At 38.5% G+C, this 23,190-nt stretch overlaps 3 protein-coding genes across 4 annotated transcripts in view; 2 read left to right on the top strand and 1 right to left on the bottom strand.

Moving 5' to 3' along the window:
• POLR3G (RNA polymerase III subunit G) overlaps positions 1-23,190 on the top strand; it is a 107,059-nt gene that overhangs the window by 41,462 nt on the left and 42,407 nt on the right. The window contains exon 1 of one of the 2 annotated variants that reach the window (XM_041751348.1): positions 22,526-22,655. The exons of the other annotated variant lie outside the window; for it this stretch is intronic. The gene's annotated coding sequence lies outside the window, so the exon portion shown is untranslated. Of the gene's footprint in view, positions 1-22,525; positions 22,656-23,190 lie in introns of those variants that run through there. 2 annotated transcript variants of the gene reach the window in all.
• On the bottom strand, positions 2,330-23,086 carry MBLAC2 (metallo-beta-lactamase domain containing 2). Its single transcript, XM_041751346.1, has 2 exons — positions 22,370-23,086; positions 2,330-5,582 (listed from the first exon to the last, which is right to left on the bottom strand). Exons 1-2 carry the CDS (start codon positions 22,821-22,823, stop codon positions 5,197-5,199), a joined length of 840 nt encoding a protein of 279 aa, XP_041607280.1. The 5' UTR covers positions 22,824-23,086; the 3' UTR covers positions 2,330-5,196.
• LOC121488974 (glycerophosphocholine phosphodiesterase GPCPD1-like) lies at positions 8,022-11,366 on the top strand. Its single transcript, XM_041751344.1, has one exon. The coding sequence runs from the start codon at positions 8,335-8,337 to the stop codon at positions 10,351-10,353; it is 2,019 nt and encodes a 672-aa protein (XP_041607278.1). The 5' UTR covers positions 8,022-8,334; the 3' UTR covers positions 10,354-11,366.

The following is a 23,190-nucleotide window of genomic DNA, read 5'->3' as shown; positions in this document are numbered from 1 at the left end:
GCCAACATTCTTTGAGCTAGGTTAGAGGACTCTGGGAGTGTGAACTTTAAATATATAAACTTTCACTGTACGTAAACCTTTGCTAAATCCCTCTCTTTTCATCATAGGACCCCAGTTTAACAATGTCTAGTTTCCTCTGAATAGAGATCCTGCCTTAGCTTTTCTACATAATAAACCTACAGTCAGGACCAGATTACAGTTTTGTGGGACCTGAAACATGCAATTTGGGGGTTTGGAGAGAAAGAATAAAAAATAATTTATCTTTGCAAATTAAAAAAAAATGACGATCTGAACATATTTCTTGGGCCGCTCTCAAGCCTTGGCAGGTGTTCATGCAAGTGCTACCCCCTAGCTACAGATTACTTAACTTCGTGGTAAATCTGAAATAGCCTCCAATTTTACCCCCCCGAGATGAGGGCAAGGAAATTGCTTAGTAGTGTAGTTAGGAAAGGATTTGGTGGTCTAAATTGCAGAGAATTTAAATAAAAAAGACCTTTACCACAAATCCTAGAAGTGCCTGGTACTTTCAGTTTATCAGCCTTTTGTGGGGGCGAAGGGGTGTTGTCTAAGATTGCTTCTTGGTTTCCACATTCATTCTGCTCTCTTGGGTTTACCAAGTTAGTTTTTGTTCATCTATCAGCTTTTCAGGATCAGAATGTTGATGCCGTTGTCTTCTTTGCCATTCTTCATGTTCTTTAGTTTTTGCCAGTTAAAAAAAAAAAAAAGATTTTCTTGTCATTTTACTAAGTTTCAGAAAGGGGCAGAGGTAGAGGTGTATGCCCAATCTCCCATTCTGAACTCAAAATCAGAATGTGCCAAATCACACTCCAAAACTGCCCCCTTCCCAAGTGGCTGGAAGCATTTTATACTTTGAGCAGCACAGCATGAAAATATCCACTTACCCTTACCTTTGCCAGTATTTCATGTCCTCAAATTTTCCTTATCTGGTTACAGTGAACTGTCTGATGACTTATGCATTTTCCTGATTACTGCTGAGGTTCCGCATAATTCTGTGTGTTTATTGTCCTGTGTTTCCTCTTCTGTGACTAACCTGTTCATATAATTTACCCATTTTTGTAATAGGTAGTAGTAAAGGGGAAAAGAACATGCCATCCCCAAATATGCCACTTTGGCATACTGATTGACCGTGAAGGCAAGTGGAAAAGGCAGATGTAGGAAGGTCCCTCTGACTTTTCCCTCTCTCTCTAAAATGGGGCATACAATTTCCCATGAGAAAGGTGCCCTCCCTGGTATTGGGAACAAGAGAACATTCTTATCACTGGAGACAGGAAGCTGACACCAAGATTAATCTATATCAACAAACCTTCTAGAATAACCCTTGTCTTTCATTATTTTCCCTCGTCTATTTCCTAATCATTTTTCCACAGTTTACCAACCCTAGCCCAAACCCCCTTTTCCTGTCTCATCAGTCTCTACAGTTTATTGTTCTTTGTTTAAATGATATGCAAACTCTCAATCCTATCCACTTCTTTGGGTTTTTTCATTTCTTATATATATAAGCCTTTTACATATATGTAAAAATATTAAAATCCAATAAAACTTATATGCTTTGCTCTCATTAATTTGTCTTTTTATAGTTTAATCCTTGGGCCCAGCCATAGAACCTGAGGATAGAAGAAGGGTCTTTCTTCCCTTATAGTAATTGACCTTTTTCTTATTGATTTGTAGGCATTCCTTATAGCTTTTTTAAAAAAATTTTTTTGCTGTTACACAATTTGTGATTATTTTCTTCTAATTTATCTTTTTCACTTTATGGCATCTGCATTCTAGGACATTTTAAACTTTGATATAATCCTGCTTTTTGTTTCTATATAAAGATCTTCCTTATCCTAATGTCTTATCACGATTCAAATTTTCTTTTAATATACATGTGGTTCCATTTTTCAAATTTAGGTCTTTATTCCATTTGGAATTCATTTTTATGTTGTCGAGGGCCTTTTTTCCCACAGTAACAATTGGGATAGATACTAGTTTATCTTTTATCCATTGATTTAAAATACCGGGGAGGTGGTTGGGGGATGGGGTAACTAGGTAACAGGCACTGAGGGGGGACACTTGATGGGATGAGTACTGGGTGTATACTACATGTTAGTTAGCAAATTGAATTTAAATTTTAAAAAATGTGAAAAAGTTTATATGGGCATTTTCAGTTTCTGGATTCCCTATTCTTGTCCACAGAGTTGATATCTTATTTATTACACATTTTCAAAACTGCACTTCACCTAAGAGATATCCTTGTTAGAAATTAAATGGGAATTTGCTAATATTAGAAAAAAATACCAACTAGAGATTGAAATAAAACGTCCACTTTAATATTTATCACACAAATGTTTACTTACGCGTATCTGAAAATTATAAGACAATTTTTGCATGTCACAATTATATTACTATTCATATAAGAACTACACATAGTCATTTATTCAACTATATCAGGATAACACACAAGGTTTTTGTTTTTTTTAGACTTCTTAGTTAAAAGCAAACACCAAGTAAGGAAAATGAATTTCCAAAGATTAAGTTATTAACAATATAAATAAAAATTATTTCTAAATGTCTTACATTTTGACAACTTTGAATTATACTTACATACTCTTAGTTCCAAAACCATAAATTATAACACGGGTCACTGTCAGGGTGAAAATATATTTTTTTAAAGCTTCTTTTAAAATATGCTATTATTATGCTTAACATCACTTGATTTATTCTTGGCACATGTGGCATCTGGAAAAGTAAAAATACACTTTGCCAATTTTATGTTATTGTGCAGGTACAAGAGAAAGAGCACAGTTTGGGAGGCATATAGACCTGTGTTCAATTACCAGCTTTGTTCAAAGTTATGTTGTGTGAGGCTGGTCAATTACTTCTTGGCACGGGGCCAGGATTAAACCAAATAATGCATATTTTAAAATGCATAGCATGGGCACTAAATGAATGATAGATCCTTCCCCCAATCTATTCATACTGAAACAAAAGCAAAATATCAGTCTTATGTTTTTGTCCAACTTGAAAAACTGAAAAAAAGTTGGAAATTTAAAAATAAAATTAACCATGTTTTGAAAAATTGTACTTTCAAGAAATAAAGAAGAAAGCCTTCATCAGGTTTAAATATTTCTCAATAAAACTTAGTGCCTACTATACCCTGATTTTTTTAAAAGTCCTAAAGTATGATAAAATGGTTAATGGTTAAGGACTTTTGGTTTTCTTTTGTGCTACTGATATAAAAATAATGGCTATATTTAAGGCTCATTAAGTGATTGTAGTTGCCCTGAACCAAATCTATATTCTTGATGTTTAACTACCAATTGAAACAGACCTACTGCCTTGAATGAGAATGCTCATTTGGTGGCAGGTGGCAGTACAGCTTGACTCATATATACAATCACAAACCCACCTTTCTCATGCTAAATACTTGGTGTTTGGATGATCTAAGATTCCTGAAAATTAAATTTAAATCGTCACAAGGAATAGCCTACTTCAGACAGCAATGCTTCCATCCCTGTTCTTGGCTCTTCTTGTCCCCTACCCTGACTACCCAACAAATCATCTTTCCAAATCTGACTGAAAAACCCCTCCCTCAGGAATCTTTTCTTCACCAAATCCCTCCATTTATGTCCCTGAAACTATTCTGTAATTTGTATTAGCTTCAACCTGCATATAATATTAGTCATGTTTTGTTTACTTTCTACTTCCAGCTAAGATGTAGTCTCTTTGACTTTTTAAACTTCCACAGTGTTTAGCACAATACTGTGCATGTATGTATTTATGTGACTGTGTATATGCATATGGTGTGTGTGTGTGTGTGTTGAATGAATAAAAGACTAAAGAACCTGGGTGGGTATAGGGTGGGAACATTTCCTAATTTTTCAGAAATAAAAATTTCCTAAACCTTCTTAAGACTAAAAAATCTGGTTTCCAAAGCTATCTCAGTTTGGGTTTGAACATGTCAATAATAAAAAAGGCAGTGAAAAACCTGTTTAAAAAACCTTTATGAAATATTCCAAAAGGCTTTTTAATAAATTATAAAGAGCACCAAACTAAAATATTTTACTAAATAGTGGGCTAACCTTTCTTATAACTTTATAAATGTAGACTTTTTATTCAAGACAAAGAATACTGAACAGGAATAGGTGTTGTGAATCAGGATAAAAAAGGCAATTAATCTAAGTCAATATCTAATGTATATTTTGCAATTCATCTGAAAAGCCTTCTGTGGTACACATGTATGTTATGGTAAGTAAAAGAATGATTTATATCAGGATGTCGTAGATCTCTATAGTTTTCTGATACTATAAAATATGATACATATACTGAAGCTGCTATTTAACAAGAAAAATTTTGTTTATAATAGCTGTTAATATTAAAATAGGATATAATAAAAAATTATTTTCAATGTGTATATTTTCAAATTTGCCTGACAGTGTCCTTTTGAGAAATCTGACAATTTGTAATTAGATTACAGACATTTGAATTTCATTTTTATGATTGAAAATATTACACTCACAGAACAAACAACGCTATATAGTAGCTTTTTACTGAAGCACTCTGCAATTTATATTTAAAGCTTTGCAATAAAACAAAATTCATTGTACTCTGTAAGTAAAATTATACAACATATAATACATACCATAATTACATTAAGAATAAATAAATGAAGCATAAAAACTCTGTGCCATAACAATGGATTATTTTAGCTGTCATTCTAAATATTAATTTATATGTTTGTATTGAGTCCTAATGTATTTTAAACTCAAGAACCTTTATCTTTAAAGAATATACTCAAAATACCAAGTTTGGAGTATAAACATAAAATTTTATGCCTCTTTCTCTAGGTCACGTAGGAAATAAAATAAGACAAATGGGAGGCAAGGACAGTTTTTTCTGTTACTGCAAAATGCCTCTTTGCTTTCACATATATTTCTGTGTCATTTCTGGAATATTACAAGATGACAAATATTACAAGACAAGAGCTTGGCAAATTATAAGCTTATTTAAGTGATTTCTTATTTGGAAGAAAGGAAAAAATTTAAACAAAGAACTTTTGGCTTACTCATTCTCAATCTTTTTTTTTCTCTAATAAAGCACTTCTTGAAATGCTCACTATTAATCATTTTAAACAGCACAAAATGAATTTGATTAATTTACAGAATTCATCACAATAGGTCATCAGTATAGATACTAGGGTGAGGTCCTAGAATTTGTTACACGTAAGGCTAAACTCGCCAGAGATCGCATGGCAAAAGTAGAAACTTTGTGACATATCCCAGCTTTTGAAATATAGTTAGAAGCCAATCGAAAAAGCCTTTCAGCACCAAAGGTATTGAAGTGCCCAGGAAGCACCTTCTCTACCAGACCTCTGTCCACTAATTCTATCAGACGTTCACAGGTTCCAACATAGTCACTTATCCTGCTGTACGGGAGCCAGTCAATCAGTGATCCATCATACACGACGTCTCCACTGAAGAGAATCTTTCGGTCTTTGTCATGTAAGCAAATACTGCCCCTGGAGTGACCAGGCATGTGCATAACAGTGAGCTGTCTGTCACCAAGGTTGATCACATCCCCTACAAATGGAAACAGATTTTACAGATAAACACGTTGTATACTTGCTTCAATCACTTAAAGAATAAAAGAACATTAGATGGTTTCAAAGAGGTTGTGGGAAGGATGACACTTAATTTTATTTCAAAAATACAGTATTTCTTAATGATGTAAAAATAAGTTGCCCATATTTCATTTCTATTGTTTGCTTGACTAGTGTTTGTCAAGTGAGTTATGTGAAACACTATTTCTGCAGGTTGTTAGGATACATAAAAAAAGGGAAGATTCTTTAGTCAAAGAGTTTTGGAAACCTTTCCTTCAAGGAAAATGAAGCAGCTTTTTTTTTTCCTGCAAGGCTTCTGACAACTTTTTAATATGCTAATCTACATTGTAGGTATACAGAAGAGAGATATGATTGTACCATTTCTCAAACTTATTTGACCACAAAACTAATTTTTCAGGAAATCCATGGTACCAGTGTCTTGACGACACAATTCATGAATGCTGCTCTTTGAGGTATGAGTGCAAAATTGCTGTTTCACTGGATTTAAATCAGTACTAATTTAAGTAAATCATCATAATCTTAAAGTTCCATATGGTTATCTTTAGTGCAAATATATATACACGCAGAAAAAAAAATCAAAGACATATAGTTAAAAAGTTAATAGGGGGGATGCCTGGGTGGCTCAGTGGTTGAGCATCTGCCTTCGGCTCAGGGTGTAATCCCGGGGTCCGGGATCAAGTCCCACATTGGGCTCCTTGCGGGGAGCCTACTTCTCCCCTGCCTATATCTCTGCCTCTCTCTGTGTCTCTCATGAATAAATAAATAAAATCTTTTTTAAAAAGTTAATAGAGGAATCAAAACAGTGTAAAAATCAGAATTTGTTAAACCTAAAAAACAATGAAAGAGGAAAAGAGGGATAGATAAGAAATAAGGCATAGAAAACAAATAACAAAATGGCACACTTACATTCAACTAGATCAATAATTACATTAAATGTTAATGAGATAAACATTCCAGTCAAAGGCAGAGATTATCAAAATAGATTTAAAAAGCAAGACATGGGGCGCCTAGATGGCTCATTGAGTAAGTGTCTGAATTCCATTCAGGTCATGATCTCAGAATCCTGGGATTGAGCCCCCTATCTGGCTCTCTGCTTAGCGGGGAACCTACCCTCTCCCCCCCCCCCCCCGCCATACACATGTGTGCACCGTCTCTCTCCCTCTCAAATAAATAAATAACATCTTGAAAAAATAGTAATAAAAAGCAAGATACATATGCAGTCTGTAAGAGAGGACCTATAAGGTCAAAGACAAAAAGAGGTTGAAAAAGTTATACCACATAAAGATTAATAAGAGATCCAGAGTGGCTATTTTAATATTAGACAAAATAAGGGCTATTAGTAAAGAGGTATATTTTATTAGGATATACATTGTCAACACACTAAAACATTATGAATGTGTTGTACCTAAAGTAGAGACTAAAATTCACAAAGCAAAAACTGATAGAACTGAAATAAGAATAAACAGTTCAAGAGTACCTGGGTAGCTTAGTCATTTAATCCTCTGACTCTTGATTTTGGCTAAGGTCAGGATCTCAGGGTCATGAGATGGAGCCCCATGACAGCTTAGTGTGGAGTCAGTTTAGGACTCTCTCCCTTCCCTCTGCCCCTCCCCTATGAGCCTGCTCACACATGCTCTCTCAAATAAATATCTTTAACAAAAGAATAGGGGGGAAAAAACAAAAAAATAAATAAACCCCAAAAGAATAGAGGATCTCTGGGTGGCTCAGTGGTTTAGCGCTTGCCTTCAGCCCAGGGCGTGATCCTGGAGTCCCGGGATTGAGTCCCACATCAGGCTCCCTGTATGGAGCCTGCTTCTCCCTCTGCCTGTGTCTCTGCCTCTGTGTGTGTGTGTGTGTTTCTCATGAATAAATAAATAAAATCTTAAAAAAAAAAAAAAGAATAAACAGTTTAACAATTATCCTTAGAGATTTAAATATTCCTCTCTAAATAATTTGTAAAATAAATAAGTAGATAAATAGTAAGACTACAGAAAACATGAACAACACTGTCAACCAACTTGACCTAAGTAACATATATAAAATTCTTTTTCTTAGGGATCCCTGGGTGGCGCAGCGGTTTGGCGCCTGCCTTTGGCCCAGGGCACGATCCTGGAGGCCCGGGATCGAATCCCACGTCGGGCTCCCGGTGCATGGAGCCTGCTTCTCCCTCTGCCTGTGTCTCTGCCTCTCTCTCTCTTTCTGTGACTATCATAAATAAATTAAAAAATAAAAATAAAAAAAAATAAAAAAAAGAGCAAGACTGTTGTCAAATATGGCACCTTTTAAATTGGCAGTATATTAGAAAAACAAAAACAAAACTTTAAAAAAAAATTCTTTTTCTTAAAAGAGCATATATTCTTTTTACTGCACATGGAATATTCACTGGGGTATACAGTGAGGCCATCAAGCAAGTCTCAGAAAATATGAGAGGACTAAAATCATAAAAATATGTTGTTTAACTACAACATACTCAAATGAGAAATTAGTAACAAACATAAATATGGGAAATATCCAGATATGCACAAAGCATCACGATTCTATATAACTTATGGATCAAGGATGAAATCCCAAAGGAGATTAGAAAATCTCTTGAGCGGCCGCTCGGCGCCGCGCGGGCTGCCTGGGGGAGCGCTGGCGAGGCGCTGACGGCGGGTGCCCGCTCCTCGGCCCGCGGCCCCGGCAGCTCAACATTCTAAAATAAATCCATCAGAATGACACCTTCTCAGGTTACCTCTGAAATAAGAGGAACTCTTTTACCAGGAGAAGTTTTTGCCATATGTGGAAGCTGTGATGCTTTGGGAAACTGGAGTCCTCAGAATGCTGTGGCTCTTCTTCCAGAAAATGAGACAGGTGACAGCATGTTATGGAAAGCAACCACTGTACTCACTAGAGGAGTATCAGTTCAGTATCGCTACTTCAAAGGGTGCTTTTTAGAACCAAAGACTATCGGTGGTCCATGCCAAGTCATAGTTCACAAGTGGGAGACTCATCTACAACCACGATCAATAACCCCTTTAGAAAGTGAAATTATTATTGACAATGGACAATTTGGAATCCACAATGGTGTTGAAACTTTGGATTCTGGATGGTTGACATGTCAGACTGAAATAAGATTGCGTTTGCATTATTCTGAAAAACCTCCTGTCTCAATAACAAAGAAGAAATTAAAAAAATCTAGATTTAGAGTAAAGCTGACACTAGAGGGCTTGGAAGAGGATGACGATGATAGGGTGTCTCCCACCGTTCTTCACAAAATGTCCAACAGCCTAGAGATATCCTTAATAAGCGACAATGAGTTCAAATGCAGGCATTCACAGCCAGAGTGTGGGTATGGCTTACAGCCCGATCGTTGGACAGAGTACAGCATACAGACAATGGAACCAGATAACCTGGAATTAATATTTGATTTTTTTGAGGAAGATCTCAGTGAACATGTAGTTCAGGGTGATGCCCTTCCTGGACATGTAGCGACAGCATGCCTCTTATCATCCACCATTGCTGAGAGTGGGAAGAGTGCTGGAATTCTCACTCTTCCCATCATGAGCAGAAATTCCAGAAAAACAATGGGCAAAGTGAGAGTTGACTATATAATTATTAAGCCATTACCAGGATACAATTGTGACATGAAGTCTTCATTTTCCAAGTATTGGAAGCCAAGAACACCATTGGATGTTGGACATCAAGGTGCAGGGAATTCTACAACAACTGCTCAGCTTGCTAAAGTTCAAGAAAATACTATTGCTTCTTTAAGAAATGCTGCTAGTCATGGTACAGCCTTTGTAGAATTTGATGTACATCTTTCAAAAGATTTTGTGCCTGTGGTGTATCATGATCTCACCTGTTGTTTGACAATGAAAAAGAAATTTGATGCTGATCCAGTTGAATTATTTGAAATTCCAGTAAAGGAATTAACATTTGACCAACTCCAGTTGTTAAAGCTTGCTCATGTGACTGCCCTAAAATCTAAAGATCTGAAAGAATCTGTGATTGAGGAAGAAAATTCTTTTTCTGAAAATCAGCCATTTCCTTCTCTTAAAATGGTTTTAGAGTCTTTGCCAGAAGATGTAGGGTTTAACATAGAGATAAAATGGATCTGCCAACAAAGGGATGGAATATGGGATGGTAATTTATCAACATATTTTGACATGAATCTATTTTTGGATATAATTTTAAAAACTGTCTTAGAAAATTCTGGGAAGAGGAGAATAGTGTTTTCTTCATTTGATGCAGATATTTGCACAATGGTTCGGCAGAAGCAGAACAAGTACCCCATATTATTTTTGACTCAAGGAAAATCTGATATTTACCCTGAACTCATGGACCTCAGATCTCGGACAACCCCCATTGCAATGAGCTTTGCACAATTTGAAAACCTACTGGGGATAAATGCACACACTGAAGACCTTCTCAGAAACCCATCCTATATCCAGGAGGCAAAAGCTAAGGGACTAGTCATATTTTGCTGGGGTGATGATACCAACGATCCGGAAAACAGAAAGAAACTGAAGGAACTTGGAGTTAATGGTCTAATTTACGATAGGATATATGATTGGATGCCTGAACAGCCAAATATATTCCAAGTGGAGCAGTTGGAACGCATGAAGCAAGAATTGCCAGAGCTTAAGAGCTGTTTGTGTCCTACTGTTAGCCGCTTTGTTCCCTCATCTTTGTGTGGGGAGCCTGACATCCACGTGGATGCTAATGGCATCGATAACGTGGAGAGTGCTTAGTTTTTATTGGGCAGAGGCCATTTTGGGGCATGCACTGATGTTCTGGGTATTCACTTGTCATCATTGAGCATTGTTTATCTATGCCTTCTAGCTCAGTCCAATGAAGCAATAATGAAGTATTTTACTCTTTCACTATAATTCTTGCTAGAATTTCAAGTATGCTATTTAAATCACTTGGCCAGGTATAATTACCAGTCAGTCTCTTTACAATGAAAAAATTTATTGGTTGGCAAGCATATTAAACTAAATATATAAACATATAATGTTAAATGTTCAGTAAAAGCATAGTGCTTTGAAATTAACTATACAAATATATTTACAGTTCTTAACAACTTTCATTTGATCAGGTCTGAAATATTTAGCACTTGAGGAACATGACTGTGCATAATTATACCTGACCACGGAAAAAATAAGTACCTCAAATGCATGCATTTGCACTGGTGATTCCAACTGCACAAATCTTTGTGCCATCTATGTATATATGTATTTTTTACATGGATTGACATGCACAGACACCATTTTCATTCAGTATGAACCTTGAGGCTGCTGCCATTCTCCCTCTTAACCAAACCAATGCCTGTGTAAACAGCCTGGAGGTAATCCTTGAAAAATTGTTTCGTAAGTCTGTCAAAAGTTGTTTTGCATAAATGTTAAATTTCAAAATGCTGCAGGGTAATTTAATGTATAAAATATTAGAAGTATGTACTGCATACTTAATAGATCATAATGTATAAATTCTATTCAGTGCATGCTTTAGGTTTTAAGCATGAGATTGTATACGTTTACTGGAAGTCCTTGCATCTGTGGTGCTAGGTGAGTGTGAGAAGGTGTCAAGGACTGAAAATATTTTGTTGCCTAAAAAAAAAGCCTGTTTGTAGGTATTTTCAATATGCTTATTTTAAGTGTCTCTCACTACCTATTACACACCATTGCTTTGTGAGTTTGTTTTGTGTTGTGTGTGTGTGTGTGTGTTGTACAGTAGTTAAATCTCCACGCAGAAAAATAAATGTCCTGAATTCTCAAAAAAAAAAAAAAAAAAAAAGAAAATCTCTTGAATTGAATGAAAATAAAAATAAAATGTATCCAAATTTATGGGATGCAGCTAACACAGTGCTTAGAGAAAAATTTATTGCTTTCAATGCTTATTTATAAAGGGTTAACTGTTTAAAATCAGAGTTTCTAACTAAAGTTACAATCTTAAGAAGTTAGGAAAAGGAGCAAATTAAGTACAAAGTAACTGAATGAAAAAAATTAGAGAAAACACAAAGTTCAAAAATTAGGAATGAAAGAAAGGGTATCACTATTACACTAAGGAAATTAAAGGGAGTATATGAGAATGTTATGAATATCTTTAAGTCAACAAATTTGACAACTTAGTTAAAATAGATTCGAGAATGGTGAATAACTAACAAGACAGGAAACAACAAATGTTGGAGAGGATGTGGAGAAAGGGGAACCCTCTTGCACTGTTTTTGGGAATGTGAACTGGTTCAGCCACTCTGGAAAACTGTATGGAGGTTCCTCAAAGAGTTAAAAATAGAGCTGCCCTACGACCCAGCAATTGCACTGCTGGGGATTTACCCCAAAGATTCAGATGCAGGAAATCTTGCAGGACACCTGCACCCCAATGTTCATAGCAGCAATGTCCACAATAGCCAAACTGTGGAAGGAACCTCGGTGTCTATTGACAGATGAATGAATAGAGAAGATGTGGTCTATGTATACAATGGAATATTACTCAGCCATCAGAAACTACGAATACCCACCATTTGCTTCGATGTGGATGGAACTGGAGGGTGTTATGCTGAGTGAAGCGAGTCAATCGGAGAAGGACAAACATTATATGGTTTATTCATACAGGGAATATAAAAAATAGTGAAAGGGAATAAAGGGGAAAGGAGAGAAAATGAGTGGGAAATATCAGAAAGGGAGACAGAACATGAGAGACTCCTAACTCTGGGAAACGAACAAGGGGTAGCAGAAGGGGAAGTGGGCGGGGGAATGGGGTGACTGGGTGACAGGCACTGAGGGGGGCACTGGACGGGATGAGCACTGGGTGTTATGCTATATGTTGGCAAACCGAACTCCAATAAAAATAAACAAATTAATTAATTAATTAATTAATTAGATTCTTAGAGACAAATTACCTAAAGTGATTGAAGAAGAAATAGAAAATCTAAATAGACCTATATAAAGCAGAGAAATTGATTAATAATTTAAATCTCCCCACAAAGAAAAGTCCAGGCTCAAAGATGGCTTCATTGGTCAATTGTGTCAATCACTCAAGACAGGGAAAGAATCTAGACTTTCAGAGTATCGATGAGGAGGGAAAGTTTTCAAATGCAATTTTAGACAAAGACAATGTAAAAAAAGAAAACTACAAAACAATATTCCTAATGAAAGTAGTCTCAAAATCCATATCAAAATATTGGCCAATTAAATACAGCAATTTATAATAGAATAATGATCAAATGGGGTTTATCACAGAGATGTAAATTTGGTTTGATGTCTGAAAATCGAGTAATGTAATATACTATATTAGTAAAATAAAGGAGAAATGCCATATGAACATTTCGATAGATGTGGCAAAGCATATGACAAAATCCAACCCTTACTAGTGATAAAACTCAGCAAACTAGAAAGAGAAGGAAAGGTCCTCAACTTGATAAAGGGCACCTATGAAAAACCTACAGCTAGGTTTTCCTCCTAAGGTAAGAACAAGGCAAGGATGTCTACTTTTGCTATTTCTATTTAACATTACACTAAAGATTCTAGCCACTGCAGTAAGACAAGAAAAAGAGAATAAAGTCACACGGAGTTGGAAAAGAAGTAAATCTATCTTTATTCATAAAAAGATCTTTTTGTAGAAAATTCTAAGAAATGTACAAAAAAAGAGAATTAAAAGGCAAGTTTAACAATGTCACGGGGTATAAGATAAGATACAAAAATCAATTGTATTTCTGTATATTACCAATGAACAATCAAAAAATGAATTTAAAAGCCATTTCATTCACAACAGCATCAAAAAGAATAAAATACTTAGGGAGGAAAATTTGATAAAAGATTTAATAAAAGATGTCTTTTATATCTAGACACTGAAAAAGTATAAAAAGTATAAAAACACTATTAAGAGAAATTAAAGACCTAAATAAAAGGAGAGGGATGCCATGTCATTTAACTGGAAGCCTCAAAATTGCTAAGATGGTATTTAGATTTGATTTTTCCTATAGCTGCACTATAGAGATTACTGAAATATTCTGTATCAGCACTGTCCAATAGGGTAGCCACTAGCCTCTGGCTAATGGTATTTGAAATAAGGCAAATGCACTAGAATTTTAATTTTAATCAATCCTAAGTACCTCAAATTTGTATTTAGGTAAGTCTCATATGGCTAGGGGCTACTGTAATCATAAGTATAGATCTATAGGTTTAATACAATCTCAATCAAAATCTTGACCTTTTTTGCAGAAATTGGAAATCTCAATTTAAATGGTATATAAAAAATGCAAATAAAAAAATAGGAGAAAATCTTTGTGATCTTGGGCTAGACATAGCTGCTAGGTATCACACAAATAAAGCATAAAGAAAAATGACTAATTAAACTCATCCAAGTTATAAACATTCTTGCTTAAAAATATACCATTAAGAAAGCCAAAAGGCAAGATGCCTGGGTAGCTGAGCAGCTAAAGTCTGCCTTCACTGAGGGGGTGAATCTGGGGTCCAGGGATGGAGTCCCGCATTGGGCTTCCTGTGAGAAGCCTGCTTCTCCCTCTGTCTGTGTCTCTGCCTCTCTCTGTGTCTCTCATGAATAAATAAATAAAATCTTAAAAAAAAAAAAGAGAAAAAAAGCAAGGTATACATTGGGAGAAAATATTTGCAAAACATACGTCTAATAAAGGACTTGAATTCCAAATACGTAAAGAATATTTATAACTCAAGAATAAAACAAAGATAATTTTTTTTATTTTTTATTTTTATTTTTAAAAAGATTTTATGTATTCATGAGAGAGAGAGAGAGAGAAGCAGAGACACAGGCAGAGGGAGAAGCAGGCTCCATGCAGGGAGCCTGACGTGGGACTCAATCCTGGATCTCCAGGATCAGGCCCTGGACCCAACGTGGCACTAAATTGCTGAGCCACCCGGACTGCCCAAAAGATAAAAATTTTTTAAAAGAAGAGATTTTAATAGACCTTTTAACAAGGAAGATATTTGAATAGCGAATAAGTACCTGAAAATATGCTCAAATTAATTAGTTATTAGGGAGATGCAAATTAAACCACAATGAAATATCACTACTTGCTCACTAGACTGGCTAACATAAAAACAGACTGACAAAATCAAGTGTTGACAAAGATGTGGAGAGATGTGGAGAAACTCATCCAGTTTGGGATGCATTTGGGAATGTAAAATGGTATAACTACATTGACAAACAGGAACTTTCTTAAAAAATTAACGTCCACTTACCATAAGATCCAGGAATTCCATTCTTAGGTATCTACCAAGGGAAATGAAAACATGCATCCACACAAGACTTACATGCAGATGTTCATGGCAGCTTTATTAATAACAGCCTGAAACCAAGGGTGCCTGGGTGTCTCAGCAGTTAAGCATCCAGCTATTGATTTTGGCTCAAGAGGCATGAAGCCTCTTAAGATTTTTTCTCTCCCTTTGCCCCACCACCGTACTCATACATGCACACAAGTCCTCTCTCTCTCTCTCTCAAATAAATGAAAGATTCAAATTTCCTTCAACAGGTGAGTAGATAAAATATGTTATATCCATAAATGGATTATTTCTGAGCAAGAGAAAGGAATGAATTATTAAAAGGTACAACATGGACAAATCTCCAAAACATAATTCCACATGAAAGAAGACAGACACAAAAGATCATATGACTGAATTTGTAGAAACTTTTCAGAAAAAAACAAAGAAACAAACAAAACACCATAGTGACAAAACAGTTCAGCGGGGCCAGGAGTGAGAACAGGGATTGTTCTGGAATTTTCTTGAATCGCAGTAATTATGTTAAGATGGATTCAGACACTCAACTTTTTCTGCATTCTAGTCATAAGGGGCCAGACTCCTTTACAAGATAGTTGCTCTATATTTAAAGTGCCTCTGGGGAATCACAAACCACTGTCATTTATGTATAGTTGGCAAGTAAGGTAAAGAAATTATAGCTAAGTTGGTGTAATATAATAGAGTTGTTGGAGATTGATTTTTTCGTAAGTGTATAGAAAGGAGGGGAGTGAGGGAAACCCTCCCAAAAAACAGCTGTAGCTAATTGGAATCTTACTGATCTTTCCAGGTGATATTCAAGATATTTAGCAAGGTAGTCATAAGTGCCCACCTATCAAAATGGATACCAATTGTAAGCAGTTGATAAGGTCATAATGGCTAAATATTAGATCTGCCATTACCCTGTGGCTTTATAAATGCCTCCCATGTGCTTATAATGCTCACATATATAATTTCATCATGACTGCTCTTACAAGAATCAGAATTGCCTATGAAATGTATTTATATATATAAATACCATATATAAATATATAATACACATTCATGAACAATATCTTTCCAAGCCCTCACCCTGACCCAGTTGTATCAGATTGCAGCCATACTAAACTTCTCTAGGCTTCTCAAATACCCTTTCCCATCTTGGTATTCCCCAACCTTTTACTTCATTTTTAATCAAAGAAATATATGTACATATTTCAATTAAGATATCCTAGAAGGGCTTAAAATATAAGAAAAAGTTATTTGCTCCATTCTGTCTCCAATCCTGCTCCAAGTATCCACCACTTTTTAACAACTTTTCTTCTGGTAGCTGCCTCTACTGGATATACCCATCTCTAAATAATTTTTATATTTCATTTCTTGATTTACCAATTAGATACACTGTACTGATTTCATTCATGTATTACCATTTCTTGGTTTTTAAATTTTAGATGATATTGATTGACTTCCACTACGAAATACATGAATTTTTAGCTCTTTTACTCTTCATCTCTTGGAACTATGTATTTCTCATCCTTTCACCCTGCAAAAGAGTAATGATTTAACAGCTCCAAAGTGTAGGTCTTTATGTCTGGCAGAGTATCATTGTTCAGAGTATCATCTTTGCCATTATCCTGATGCTTCCTTCCAACTATCTCTTGTATTAAATCTCTTGTTTCCTGTATTTCATGTCTCCCTCTTGCTTTACTTCCTTATTTTGAAGGGAGTAACTAAGATAAAATTATTACTATTCTTTAAAGATTTTATTTATTTATTCATGATAGACACACATAAAGAGTGAGAGGCAGAGACACAGGCAGAGGAAGAAGCAGGCTCCATGCAGGGAGCCCGACGTGGGACTTGATCCCAGGATTCCAGGATCACGCCCTGGGCTGAAGGCAGGCACTTAAACCGCTGAGCCACCTGGGCTGCCCAAAATAATATTATATAGTAGTAACTTTCTAAGCAACAGCATGTGGGAAACAATCTTTTTGAGTATATGACTGTTAGTGAAATGGATGCAGAATTCTAAGCTGGAAATAAATTGTATTCAAATAAGGCATAGTTTTCCTTCTTTAGCTCCAAAGCCATTATGATCTGTGCAGATGACTTTTTTTTTTAAGATTTATTTGAGAGAGAGAGAGAGAGAGAGAGAGAGAGAGAGAGAAGTATGTGTGGGAGGTGGTGACAGAGACAAGATAGAATCTCAAGCAGACTCCCCACTGAGCACGGAGCCTTATACAAGGCTTGATCCCAGGATCCTGAAATCATGACCTAAGCTGAAACGAAGAGTTGGACATTTAACCGACAGAGCCACTCAGGTGCCCCTGTATAAATGACTTTTTAAATTAAAATTCCTGGAAGTTTGATTCCAGTATTCTGCAATTTTACAATAATATGCCTTTGATTGGGTGTGTTTTCATTCATGCTAGACACTCTGTGGGCTCTCTCAATCTGAAAATTTATGTCTCTTAATTATGGGATATTTTCATGAATAATCTGTTATGCTTTCTTTTCCCCCACTTTCTCTATTCCACTTGTGCTTCTTTTATTCCAATGTTGAATTTTCCAAACTGGTCCTCTACTGCTTATCTCCTAGTCATCATTTTGCCTATCTGCTCTTTCTTTTTAAGGTTTTCAACTTTATCTTCCAGTTCTTCTTCTAAGAAACTTCTGCCATTTTAGGAGCATCTGGATGGTTCAGTCGGTTAAGCAACTGACTATTGATTTCAGCTCAGATTATCATCTAAGGATCACGAGATCAACCCTCATGTTGAGCCCCACATCAGGCAGCAGGCAATTTCTGCTTCTCTCTCTCTCCCTCACCCTCTGCCCCTCCCTCTGTCACAAATATTCTCTCTCTGAAATAAATAAATCTTAAAAAAAAAAAAAAAGAAACTTCTGTCATTTTAAATTCCAAGAGCTCTTGTGTGTGTGTGTGTGTGTGTGTTGTGTGTGTGTGCACATACTGTTCTGTTGCTTATTTTTAAAGCTTCCTATTGGGCAGGCCCAGTGGCGCAGCGGTTTAGCGCCGTCTGCAGCCTGGGGTGTGATTTTGGAGACCCTGGATCGAGTCCCACGTCAGGCTTCCTTTAAGGAGTCTGCTTCTCCCTCTGCCTGTGTCTCTGCCCCTCTCTGTCTCTATGAATAAATAAAATCTTTAAAAAAGAATAAAGCATCCTATTATCTCTTGGATATCTTTTTTTTAAGATTTATTTATTTATTCATTAGAGAGAAAAAGAGAGAGGCAGAGACACAGGCAGTGGGAGAAGCAGGTTCCATGCAGGGAGCCTGATGTGGGACTCAATCCCTGGTCTCCAAGATCAGGCCCTGGGCTGAAGGTGGTGCTAAACCACTGAGCCACCTGGGCTGCCCTCTCTTGGATATCTTGAATGCAATAGCTTCTGTTATCCCCTGATGCTATTAATGATAGTCTTCCCCTCTCACTAGCTTAATGCTGTGTATTTCAGTATTTGATCTCATGTTAGACGATTTTCTCAGATTTTTCATAATGCTTGGTTGCCTGTTTAAGAATGGGCATGAAAAGGCTGCTTAATACACATGCATTGGGACTAGTTGACCAAGGCTTCACTGTAGAGACATCAAGCCAAAGACTGACTTAAGGATCAGCATCTTAGTTTTTCCTCCAGGGCTGAATACATTTGCCAGATAAGATTCTTCCAATTTGCTACTTAGGGAGTAAAGATCTGGCTTTCATCCTTCTTGAAAACTAGTAGGAAACATTCTCTCTCTCTCTCTCTCTCTCTCTCTCTCTCTCACCTGTTTTCCATACTGAATTCTGAGCTCAAAGGTACTCAGCATCCTTCAATCAAGAAACTCCTTCTGCTTTACTCTCCCCAGAGAACACACTAACCAAATGGGCATTCCAGAGTTTTAACAGTTTCTTAAATGGTTTTCAACTAATTCTACTTATTTTAGTATTCGTTCCTTTGCCTCCACTAAGGTACCAGCTACTGCTATTTCCTGGGTCTTTTAAGGTTCCTGCAGTACAAACTGGATTGGCTCTTGATTTCCCCTCACTGTCAGGAGATAAAACTGCTGACTTAGTCATCACATTTACTCTCCAGCATCCAAAATAATTCAATAGAGATTTATAGTTAAACAGACAAACAATGGTCCCTTTATTCTAGTCTTAGGTTTGGGATGGAGTCAAGATAGATGTGTTTTTCAATCTGCTACCTTTCTGGAATCGATTTTTTGTTTTTAACCTCCCCAAATGATTTAAGTCCACCTGTCATAACTGTGTAATTATCTTGGTGACTCAGGGCAAATTGTTCAAACATATATAATAGGGGACCAAATGTCTACAATTCGTATCACTTGAATATTGTGAAAAACAAAAAGATGTGTGCCCAGTGAAGAAGAAGGTGCTCTATTTACCTAAGGTTTATCTATCTTCTTATAGGAGGACACTATTTCACTATTAGTAGGGGGAGTTGTTTTTCCATCAAAGATGATATACTGGATGATGATCTCTCCTTGTCTCTCATAACCCAAAGTCAGCTTTTGGGTTATTATACAGTGCCTAGATTTATGCTGCCTTATGACAGGTGAACATCAAGTCATTAACTGTAATGTAATAAACTAATGACTTCAGCCTCCTTATGCTGTAACTAAAGCAATGACTTTATGTTGTTTGGGTGTGTGCTGTTCATGTGTGTGTGTGTAACTATGTATGAGTTTTTCATATAAATATTTTATATCTCCTTCAAGGCATTTGGATTATGATAACAGCAAGTTTTAGCAGACCACACCATTCAGAAGAGAAAGGAAATTAATATTCCTGAAAAAGAGAAAATTAGATACTACTTGAGAGGTGAGGCATTCTGCTTCTAACGAAAAACAACTTTTAATTTTAACACACTATTTTCAACTTTAGGTGTTTGGTAAATATTAAGCTTTTTTTCCCCACACCTGCAGAGGTGTAAAGCACCACACAAGTAGCTTGCCAGGCCTCCTTGCAGTTCCAAAATGCTATAATGCTACCACCATCAACTGGAATTTAGGAAACCTGGGTTCTAGTTCCAGCTCTCAAACTGGCTAGTTTGAGACCAAGGCGGGATGACCTAGGCGGGATATTCAGGCCTGGTTGGACTCTTCATCTATAAAGTAGTAATTCTTAAAATTCTTTCACAATTGGGATGGCTGGGTGGCTCAGCGGTTGAACCTCTGCCTTTGGCTCAGGGCATGATCCTGGAGTTGTGGGATCAAGTCCCACATCAGTCCAAGCATGGAGCCTGCTTCTCCCTCTGCCTGTGTTTCTGCCTCTCTCTCTCTGTGTATTTCTCTATTTATCATGAATAAATAAATAAAATCTTTAAAAAAAAAAAACAAACATTCTTTCACAATTGATTTCCTATTGCTGGCACAAGAGCAAAAGTAAACAAATCAGAAATAATGTATTCATTCAGACCAGTTAATATATATTAAATACTAATGCAAACTTTTTTTTGGTCTCAGTGCTATAATTAATTTACTTTGAATAACTATCAAGTGCATGAAAATCCTATCTCTAAAAAGTATCAATTTTATCAAGAAATACAAGAAATACTGTGAATGTACTTTTCTTTCCTCTCAAATTGTCAGATAATGACTCCCACATAACCAGTCTTTTTTTTTTTTTAATCTTTAGATATAATATATTAATGAAAAGACTTTTTGGGTGGTGTGAGGGAGAGAATCTTGCTTTCTATTTTTTTTTATATTTCCAGTGATCAAGATCTTATTTATACAATAAACTGATTTTTGTAAAGATATTTCATTATTTGTCATATTGGTCAGTCATAAAGTAGCCTTATTGTGCTGCAGCAACAGGATTTTTCTACCTCTTGGAGGAACATTTTAATAAAATTGGTAATTAAAATGGTTTCAAGAGGGGATCCCTGGGTGGCTCAGCAGTTTGGCAGCCTTCCGCCCAGGGTGTGATCCTGGAGTCCCCGGATCAAGTCCCACGTCCATCAAGTCCCACCTCCATCAAGTCCCACGTCGGGCTCCCTGCATGGAGCCTGCTTCTCCCTCTGCCTGTGTCTCTGCCTCTCTGTGTCTCTCATGAATAAATAAATAAATTCTTTAAAAAAATAAATAAATAAAATGGTTTCGATAAAAATGTGAGAAGGGGGTTTCACATCCTACTCAGAATTACCATAATATGTTTATGGGGTAGTATTTATGATATACATGCTTTAATCCATTGCACCTTGGTTCATTCAAATCCTAGCTTTGTCACTATCATGCTCTGTGGACTCTCGGCAAGCCTATTTATTTATTTAAAATCTTTTTTTTTTTTTTTGAAGATTTTATTTATTCATGAGAGAGAGAGAGGCAGAGAGAGAAGCAGGCCCCATGCAGGGAGCCCGACGGGGGACTCGATCCCTGGTCTCCAGGGTCAGGCCCTGGGCCGAAGGCAGCGCTAAACCACTGGGCCACCGGGGCTGCCCTCGCAAGCCATTTAATTAGCGATCAGCCACCTCGCTTCAAACGTGCTGTGAAGATAAAATGAAATCAACAAAGCATTCTAAAAAAGAAAAGAAGGAAATTAATATACAAATATTGCTCTTGTGGCTAATTACCTCAATTGTAAGTGCCTGCTTGGGATTGAGAGGGCTGGGGCCCTACTCTTACATTTTATCCCATTAGTTTCTCTCCGATCCGCATCTCGTCTTTTATTACAGAGCCCAAGGCCCAAGGCTCTCCATGCATCAGACCACATACTTCACTATCACCGGAAATAACCTCCTTATTGATTTTTCTCAGGCCTTGCTCGAAACCAGACCATATATCGTCATCCTGTAAGAATCACATATTCTGCTTTTTTATGCTCGCTATCAAGCTTTTCTCTAATGCGGCGACATCAAGGACAGAAACCCATGTGGAAGACGAGGCTGCACGAGCAGACTGAACCGCTGCTCTCCAAGGGCTTTCTGAACCTACAGGTGGGCATCGCTCATGCCCAGCGGCGACCACCGACGTAGCAGGTGAAGTCAGCCGTTCTCGAAAGCACAGAGCATGTCGTGAACTCTATCAAGAGTCATTTCTTAAAAGTCTTTTCGCTAGAAAAAGCTCCTGGAAACCAGACCGGTGTTCGGAGAAAAGAATGGGACCTCCCTAGTCGCAAGCCCCTGTGAGGTTACCAGTATACCTGACGGAAGAAACTGGCTGGGGGGTCGACAGTGGCGGGGTTTCCGCGATGTGACAAGGAGCCAGCCTAGGGCTGCAGCATGCATCCGTCCCGGCCTAGGGCTGCAGTAAAGCATCCCTTCTCAGCTTAGGGCTGCAGCATGCATCCCTCCCAGCCTAGGGCTGCAGCAAAGCATCCCTCCAGCTTAGGGCTGCAGCACGCATCCCTCCCAGCCTAGGCCTGCAGCACGCATCCCTCCCAGCCTAGGGCTGCAGCACGCATCCCTCCCAGCCTAGGGCTGCAGCACGCATCCCTCCCAGCCTAGGCCTGCAGCACGCATCCCTCCCGCCCTGAGCAAGCGCGCGCCCGAGGGCCCTTTACCGTCTTGCAGGACGAGGCTGGGCTGCACCGCCTGCACCCGGAACTGCCTGGCCCTCCAGCCGGGGCTGGGCGCCCGCACCACCTCGCTGTCAGACAGCCAGGTCACCGTCTCAAAGTTGTCCCCGCGAGCCAGCGCCTCGGCCTCGGCGTGATGCACCGCCACCCGGTCGAACTGGTAGAGGCCCCCGGAGTGGTCGAAGTGCACGTGGGTGGCCACGGCCAGCAGGGGCCGGCCCGCCGCGTCCCCCCCGGCCCCGAGGTCCTGCAGGAGGCCGGCGGAATACAGGTACTCCGGGAGGCTGCGCAGCCCCAGGCCCGTGTCGATCACCACGTCTTGCTCGGAACCGCGCACCAGCCAGATGTTGGCGCGGTTGCCGGACTCGTAGAAGCGCTCCTGGATCCAGAAGATGCCGTCGCCCAGGGACTTGTGGGCGTACCACTCGAGCGCGGACATGCTGGGCAGGGGTGCGGCCGTGCGGGCGCCAGGCGCTGCGGCGGCGCGGGGCGGTCGGCCGCAGCCCGCGGGGAGGCGCAGAGACGCGGCCCGCAGCGCCCGCCCGCACCCGGGGCCGCTTGCAGCGCTAACGCGGGGGCCCTGCCGCAGAGCGGAGGCGACCGGAGGCCGCGTCCTCACCCGGGGCGGCCTGACTGCGGGGCAGGCGCCAGGTGCTCCCGCCCACCGCGCGCCACGAAGCTCCCCCCGCCGGCGCCGAAAGAGTCAGGCGAGGCCGGCGGGGCGGGTACGGCGCCTGCCAGGGGCTAAAAAGCCTCTCGCCCAGTGGGCGGGGCCAGCGCGGGGGGCGGGGCCGGCGGGGCGGGGG

Source organism: Vulpes lagopus, chromosome 4, assembly GCF_018345385.1.
Source record: "Vulpes lagopus strain Blue_001 chromosome 4, ASM1834538v1, whole genome shotgun sequence".
Classification (NCBI taxonomy): Eukaryota; Metazoa; Chordata; class Mammalia; order Carnivora; family Canidae; genus Vulpes; species Vulpes lagopus.
The sequence above is the reverse complement of the archived record's forward strand: the minus strand, read 5'-3'. Positions and strand labels throughout refer to the sequence as shown.

Bases quoted from the DNA above. Each gene is read 5' to 3' on its own strand.
- LOC121488974 (XM_041751344.1), top strand. From the start codon at position 8,335: ATGACACCTTCTCAGGTTACCTCTGAAATAAGAGGAACTCTTTTACCA.
- MBLAC2 (XM_041751346.1), bottom strand. From the start codon at position 22,823: ATGTCCGCGCTCGAGTGGTACGCCCACAAGTCCCTGGGCGACGGCATC. The intron at 5,583-22,369 runs GTAAAGGGCCCT...TTCCATTTGTAG, and splicing joins CAGCCTCGTCCTGCAAGACG to GGGATGTGATCAACCTTGGT.